A 7,896-nucleotide genomic window follows, 5' to 3' on the forward strand; every position below is an offset into this window, starting at 1 on the left:
AGAACTGCACGATTTGAGTGAGTAGTTATCTGGTATAAGTCGAACACGCGACCAGATAACATATTATGAAACAAATAAAATCAATCTTTTAAAGTATTTGTTTTTAACGAAACAAAGTTCTTTAAAATGGACTTTCAATGCTCCAGCATAAACAGATCAATTTGTGTATGACTTTTACAAAGTCGTAATAAAATTACTGCACACAAACTGCAGCCAGCATCTTGATTTTGAAGTGAAAGAAGTAGAAAAAATTATTAATACTCTAAAGTTAAATAAACCGTTGGTGAAAATATTAACAACATTTATAATTTCGGTTGACATAGACATCATAGAAGATAAATATTCCACCAAATCACGACAATCCTGAAGTGGAAGAGGTGGGTAAAGTACTTCTGGTAGTTCCAGATGTAAAACATCTAAATATTGGAGAACTTAGATCGCATTTGTAGGAAATTTCTTTATCAAAATCCTTCAAATCTAGACCATACACAAGCTGCTACTGTTACAATAAGTCCATGCAGATCATATCGGATGTTAGAGGATCTTGCTGAATTAAAACCTGGGAATGTCATTGTGCATAATGGAATAAAACTCTGCTGTTGGTCAGTATGTTACCGAGATGATAAAAACAATGGAATTAAGAACAATGAATGTGATCAGAAGCAGGTGAGAGATTGAAGGTTGGTAGTTGAAGAAACATATATACGCTAAGTAGTATTGGTGATCAAACTGAGCTACAAATATTGAAACATCTTCAAAATGAATGTTCAACACTCACCAATATCAATCTCATACATTCCTATTGTATGATTTTCAGTAGATAAGCAGCATTTCCAAAATATTTAATAGCAAAGAACGTGTTTTAACGTATTCAATGAGATCATTATCACGATGACCAAAAACGACTTATCAGTTCCTTTTGGGAAATACCCCTTGATTCTAGAAAAGACAATAAGACCCTACAAATTTTGAATAGGACTATTTTGCAGTACCTAGTAAATTTTTTGTTGGAACACATTCTGAAATGCAATACTGTTTCGCTATCACATCACAGATAGCAGTCTAAACAGGTTACTTAATGTTTGTATTCACCGTTTCCACATCATTGCTGTAAGTTAACATTGACTCATTCTGATCGAAATGGCGCATCATACGAATACTTTGCTTGTACTTAATATCGGAAGCGAAATGGTTTTTGTTGTTGCCCAGCGACTTGCGGCCCAAAACATTCCAATGGATAAATCAGCCATCGGTGAGGAACCAATTTGAAAAGAGCATGTTGCATCTTCAAAAATAAATGTGCTTCTATGCCCAAAAACTCAAACACTAGACAATATGTATCAGAAATTGCACATTTAAACGTTTGCAAATTTAGTTTGGCTTTGTTCTTGCCACAACATATCTGACAAGAGTATTATTTCTTCTTGCAGTTCTGAATGAGATAATTTCAATGCTCGTTTCTTCGGAATTAATTGCAGACTTGATGAAAACCGCACACGAAATACTTTCACCAAAATCAATTCGTTCGATCATTGAAAGAATAAGTCAGTCGTCGATCATGAGAATGGACGACGTAAGTAAGCAGAAACTTTGGGACCTGATAACAATGGTGTACAAATGGCAAGTAAATTATTCATCAGACATCATTAAACTAACGCATCGACACCTTTACGAAATAGAAACGTTTGTAACACACCCAGAAACCCACAAACAACTCCACGAAGTGCAGAAACTCATAGAAGATTTTGAACGACTTTTAGATCCCAATTATAAAAATTATTTGAGGAGGAGTATTGAGAATTGGTTGAAACCTTGTAGCGTTAGAGTTTCATTACTTCTGAGATTGGGTTTACAAAACTTTGATACTACTTTCGTCACCAAAACTCAAAATGAAAAGGCAATACGAATGTTTGAAAACCTAGGGGAGAGTATTTATTCCATTGATGAAAAGGGGACATCAGGAACTTATGACGAAACAGAAATATCTGAACTGAATAACAATGATTCGGGACAATTGCAAATGTTTGTGGATCAGATATTAAACTATGATGATCAAAGCAGTATCCAGCAAAGAAAAAGTTCATTGAGACTCAAAATAAACGATGTTCCAGGGAAAACTCCTTATGCCAACACTAGAACATTTGAAAATATCAACGTGCAAATTGAAAGAAACAAAAATATAGATTTTGTGAATTCAGAAACACAGGAAAGCAGTTCGGATGAGAAGAGTTTTACTGAAGAACTCCTCAAAATTATAGAAGAAGGAGATGAGAACCATGATCAATAAACCATTACTTGACGATTTCCTTCAGCAAATCGAAAATGTCATTCAAAAACAGCAATTCAGAATCTATAAATAGTCGAATACAAATGCAAATGAAGAACTTTTATAGAGAATGAGATATTAATTGCACTGACATCTCACACATGAAAGGATTATGTGAATGAATTGCCTGTTTATTAATTAAACACTAGTATTTTTTGTGAGTTAAACATGTACAAGCAATTTCCCAATAAATATGTCCCATTGTCTATCTAGAATGCTCCTCTTTGCCTTTTTCCAAGAGACGCCTATGTGTTCATAAAAATGATTTGACGTTTCATAACCTAATTGAATTCAACAGTTTTTTGAAAATATTAGCTGCATAAACATGCCTCTTTCTATTGTTTATTAAATAATAATCTTACAGTAAGTTTAAAGTCATTTAAGCTGCAAAAATGCCTTTTACAAGGGCAGGGATATCATTAGTACGAGCTCTTAAACATAATCCAAACAAGTCGAATTATATTTTAACCTCACAAATACGAACTTATAGTGGAAAAGCAACCAAACTTCTTTATGAAGATTATGGAGAACCAGCCAAAGTAGTTAAAGTAGTAGAAGAAACCTTAAGTAAAGTGAAACCCAATGAAGTACTGGTCAAAATCCTGGCTGCACCAGTTAATCCGGCTGACATAAACACCATTGAAGGGAAGTACCCATCAAAGCCAAAACTACCAGCAGTTCCAGGAAATGAAGGGGTTGGAAGAATTCTAGAGGTCGGGTCTGATGTCACAAACCTTGCTGTTGGAGATCATGTTGTACCATTGCAACAAAATTTGGGCACTTGGAGAACACATGCAGTTTTACCAGCTGAAGCTTTCCTGAAGGTACCACTTGAGCTTGGCCTTGTCCCAGCTGCCACCCTTACGGTCAATCCATGCACTGCATTTCGTATGTTAAGGGACTTTGTTGATCTCAAACCAGGAGATGTTGTCATTCAAAATGGAGCTAATTCTGCTGTAGGTCAGTTCGTGATACAGATAGCCAGAACTTGGGGCATTAAAACTGTAAATATAGTTAGGAATAGGCCAGAAATTGACAAATTAAAGGACTATTTAAACTGTCTAGGGGCTTCTGTAGTTCTTACAGAAGAAGAACTGAGAGCAACAGACATTTTTAAGACAGAAAAGTTTGCAAAACCAAGACTGGCTTTGAACTGTGTTGGTGGAAAAAGTGCAACAGAAATAATGAGACATCTTCAGAATAGTTGTCCCATTGTTACTTATGGCGGCATGTCCAGGGAACCAGTTACAGTAGCTACTTCAGCCCTAATTTTTAAGGACATACAAGTAAGAGGATTTTGGATGTCTGCTTGGAGTAAAAAGAACGCAACTTCTGAGGAAAGATTCGAAATGTTTGATGAACTCATATGCATGATGGTCAATAAGGAGTTAAAAGAGGCAGAACATACTTTGATATCCTTTAGTGATTATGCTGAAGCATTGAAAAATACGTTGAATCCCAAAGGACAAGGAAAAAAATATATTTTAAATTTTAACACTTAACAATAAATGGCATTGAAATGAAGTAAATGTACGTGGAGCAGTTTATAAAGCATGTACACTTAATGATTGTATTATTTTTACCTACTTGTATATTTTATTAATATATGTATTTACTGTAAATTTGAACAAATATATTGAATAAAACAAACATGAAAAACAAAAGGATTTATTTTTTGAACTTCTCACTTATTAATTAAAGCAAGAAGTGACGTTAATTTACACTTCATTAAGGTCTTAATATACCGATTAATTTACTAACAATAAATGAAAACATTTTAATTTGAATATAAACTTCATTAGAAATCATTTCATTTAGAAGCTACTATCTTCGCTACTATTCAATGGATAGCACCACTGAACACGTTGAGATTATATTTTCAAACAAACACCGCAGATGACGCTGCGAGAACGTTTATAAATGAATATAAGTATTTGAATATAGGTACTTTCCCTGCATTACTTTTTAGTAAAATATATCGAATAATTTAAACTAAAAAAACCGCTCACAAAATTATTTGGAGATAGAAGGTATTTATTAAGCTTTAAGAAGCGTTAATAAGGTAAAAAGGTACGCAGAATCTCATGGTGTCAATGGTTTCCATGTGCGGTGTCAAAAAGGTACCTTTCGCTATTACTATTGTTAAAATATGTATAGAATGATTTAAATTTAAAAAAAGCGCTCGTAACAGTATGTGGAAATGGAAGATATTTATTAAACTTCAAGAAGAGATAATTATGTAAAAAGATACGCAGAATCTCATGGTACCAACAGTTTTCACGTGCGACACCAAATAGGTACTTTTCAGCATTATTTTTGATAAAATATATAAAACGATTGGAACATAAAAAAGCGCTCCTAACGGTATGTGGAAATGGAAGATATTTGGTAAACATTAAGAAGCGTTAATTAGGTAAAAAGGTTCGCAGAATCTCATGGTGTCAGTGGTTTTCAAGTGCGGTGTCAAAAAGGTACCTTTCGCCATTACTAAAAAAGCGCTCGCAAAATTGTTTGGTAATGGAAGGTATTCATTAAACTTTAAGAAGCGATAATTATATAGAAATGTAGGCAGAATCTCATGGTGAACAATTCCTAATTATTTACTTTTTTTTTTCAAAAATATTTTAGATCAATAAACAGTAGCGAGTTTGTGTTCTTTTGTTGTCAAAGTCAAAATGTGTTGTCTAAAATTGTGACAAAAACGCAAAATATCTAAATAAAAATAAATAAATAAGAAAATGTCCAATCCAAAGATGGTTTCAAATGCACAAAGGAAAAACAAAATAAAATCGGCAGAATTAGAGGCTGACTTGGACCGATTGGAAAAAGAGAGGAAAGGGGAAATTAGAAATTACAACACTATAAAACAACGATTTAAAGCTAAGCATGCAAAACTCGATTATTATGCGGGAAAAGCTGAAGATGTGAGATAAAAGATATCATTTTTAATACTTAAGTTAATATGTAATAAAAATAATCATAGATTCCCGAAGTTAGAATGTACGAAACACATAATCCAGGTTTTTGTTATAAACGAAATGGAGAATGTAGGATACCACAAATGTCAATATCTGCGCCTGTAGTCGACTATCAGGTAGTATTACAGAATTTTACACTCTAAACTAACAGAAAGCATCTCGTATGTTCATATGCAAATCAGAACAATAATTATTTACTGATACATGAAGCGTGCAATAAGCCTGATAATTCTACACCTGCTAGGAAATGTCTCCGAGGTTTTGTACAAGAAAAGAAACGAATAGTTTACATAATTTATTATCACTTCCTTTCGGATGTATAATTCAAATTAATCAAGTACGAAATGCACTTATGTAAAATATTCATTAGATTAATTATTACTTGAAAAGAGTGACTGAACATCGCCGTAGCGTAGTTCGTAAAACAACCGGCTACAAACAAAAGGGTTGTCGGTTCAAACCTCACCCAGAGCGATTATTAAAAAAAAGTGCCCTAAGTGAAAAAAATGGTATCTAACTGCTGGGTAGGGGCTACTGTGGTGTATATATATCATCATCATAAGGTCGTCAGTCCTAAGACTGGTTGGACACGTACCTCCACTCTTTCCTATCCTGAGCTAATTTTCGCATTTCCCTAAAACTAGAACAATCCACAGCCTTAACTATTTGCGAATAGTAATCTAATCTAGGTCTACCTCTACCCCTCCTACCTCCCGTTTCTACCTCTAATACATATATCTCTAACTAGACCTTCATGCGCGAGAAGGTGTCCTACTAACCTATCTCGCCTATTTCTTATTGACTTCCATAGTGTTTTGTTCTCCTATTCTTCCTAATGAGTACCTCTTCATTTCTAACCTTTTCTATCGATGTTATCCTCATTATTCGCCTGTCACAACACATTTCGAAAGCATCTAAACCTTTTCTTTTTCGCCGCGCCCACTGTCCATGTTTCGCACCCGTACAGCGCCGCGCTCCAAACACACCCTAACAACTTTTTTCAAATTTTTAAATTAATCGTTCGTGATTTCTTTTTATTAAAGGCGATTCTATCCTGCGCTATCCTCTGCTTTATATCCCTACTACTCCTTCCGTCCTAACTTATTTGACTTCCTAGATACCTAAAATCGGCCACGGGGGTTAAATACGAAGTACAAAAAGGAGAACTACCTAAACGAGCCAAAAAGTAATCGCACTGTCAAAAACTTAGAAAGCCTATAATATATACAATCTAATAAATGCACCCCTGCTTTTAGACCATACCATAACAATTTCCTCAGTTTCTATAAAACCTTAAAAAAAAAACAAATACAGTAATCCTAAAAAGCCCTCAAGGTCAAAAACTAAACAAACAATAAAAAAATATTTAAGGTCAATTTGTATATGCTGTAATACGGAGTACCTACCTACTCGACATTTTTGTGTACTACTTTCAAACGTTTCTCATTATCATGTTGTCACATCTCAACTTCTTTTACATAATCGCAAATATTTACCGGGAACATATGTAGATAGAGGACGTGTTGAAACAATTCCTCATCTGGCTATCTAGTCGCGAGCGTGAACTTGAATCAAATGTAAACACTTGCAAGATAGTATCTAGTATGTATACGCACAAGTGTTTAATGAATGCGTAACATTATCTTCGGCCGTTGTGTTTTGTGGTGTTACATGAAAAAGGTACACAGTTCATCAGTCGAACATATATTAACCATATAATAAAGAACGCTGGCACATTCTTTTTTCCCGTTATATACAACCGCACCGGTACATTATGTTACCAAAGAATTTGGGTCACTGCACAATTTATTGTACTTCTTTCGCCAATACCAAAAACCAATCAATTTATTCTAAACATTTGAACATATTTATTATACTCAACTTCTGGCATAGGTAAAGGTCTAGATGATGGCCCCCACCCTCGAAGGGGGAATCGAAAGAGGAGGTCTCCCCCACCACTGTACCATAAAAAGTTCGTGGCGGTCTCACCCCCATAAAAAGTTATGGGGGTTCAAAGTTACTAAACATACATAACATTATTTAAATATCTTTGTCAATAGGGTAAGTTAGGTTAGGTTAGGTTAGGTTAGGTCAGGTTAGGTTAGGTTAGGTTAGGTTAGGTTAGGTTAGGTTATCGGGTTTTGTTCAAGTGACCACCCTTTTTCGATCCCCCACCTCCACCCGCTTGGAAATATTTTTTTTATTGAATTTTATTTGAATTATAGTGTATGAAAATTGTCAAAATAATCAACTTTCAACCCCCATAACTTTTTATGGGGGTGAAACCGAAACAAATTTTTTATGGGGTTTTACTCAGGTGATCACCCTCTTTCGATCCACCCTACCCGCTTTCGACCTCCCTTCGGGGGGATCGGAAGAGGAGGTCTCCCCCACCACTGTACCATAAAAAGTTCGTGGCGGTCTCATCCCCATAAAAAGTTATGGGGGTTCAAAGTTAATAAATATGCCAATTTTTATACATTTCTAGGCATGTGAATATTTATATAGTCATTCTTAAACAATATTTAAAGGTAAAACTAATGAAAAATACATAAAAATATTGAGAAAGTTATATAAAACATTATTTAAATA

General features: G+C 34.5%; 3 protein-coding genes across 4 annotated transcripts in view; all 3 read left to right on the forward strand.

The window, feature by feature from the left end:
* Positions 1 to 13: 13 nt before the first annotated feature.
* On the forward strand, positions 14 to 2,462 carry LOC108735786 (protein OSCP1). 2 transcript variants are annotated; one of them, XM_018467946.1, is made up of 2 exons: positions 14 to 1,252; positions 1,431 to 2,462. In XM_018467946.1, exons 1-2 carry the CDS (start codon positions 1,141 to 1,143, stop codon positions 2,285 to 2,287), a joined length of 969 nt encoding a protein of 322 aa, XP_018323448.1. In that variant the 5' UTR covers positions 14 to 1,140; the 3' UTR covers positions 2,288 to 2,462. The 2 variants fall into 2 exon arrangements, with proteins under 2 accessions (XP_018323448.1, XP_018323455.1); XM_018467953.1 differs by having other exon boundaries at positions 14 to 666.
* Positions 2,463 to 2,614: 152 nt separating this feature from the next.
* Positions 2,615 to 3,944, forward strand: LOC108735774 (enoyl-[acyl-carrier-protein] reductase, mitochondrial). The gene has a single exon (XM_018467920.2). The coding sequence runs from the start codon at positions 2,719 to 2,721 to the stop codon at positions 3,826 to 3,828; it is 1,110 nt and encodes a 369-aa protein (XP_018323422.1). The 5' UTR covers positions 2,615 to 2,718; the 3' UTR covers positions 3,829 to 3,944.
* Positions 3,945 to 5,002: 1,058 nt separating this feature from the next.
* LOC108735749 overlaps positions 5,003 to 7,896 on the forward strand; it is a 23,691-nt gene continuing 20,797 nt past the window's right edge. The window contains exons 1-2 of the mRNA XM_018467884.1: positions 5,003 to 5,250; positions 5,310 to 5,420. Coding sequence (XP_018323386.1) covers positions 5,065 to 5,250; positions 5,310 to 5,420 — 297 coding nt within the window. The 5' untranslated portion in view covers positions 5,003 to 5,064. The remainder of the gene's footprint in view (positions 5,251 to 5,309; positions 5,421 to 7,896) is intronic.

Source organism: Agrilus planipennis, unplaced genomic scaffold, assembly GCF_000699045.2.
Source record: "Agrilus planipennis isolate EAB-ADULT unplaced genomic scaffold, Apla_2.0 scaffold5, whole genome shotgun sequence".
NCBI lineage: Eukaryota > Metazoa > Arthropoda > Insecta > Coleoptera > Buprestidae > Agrilus > Agrilus planipennis.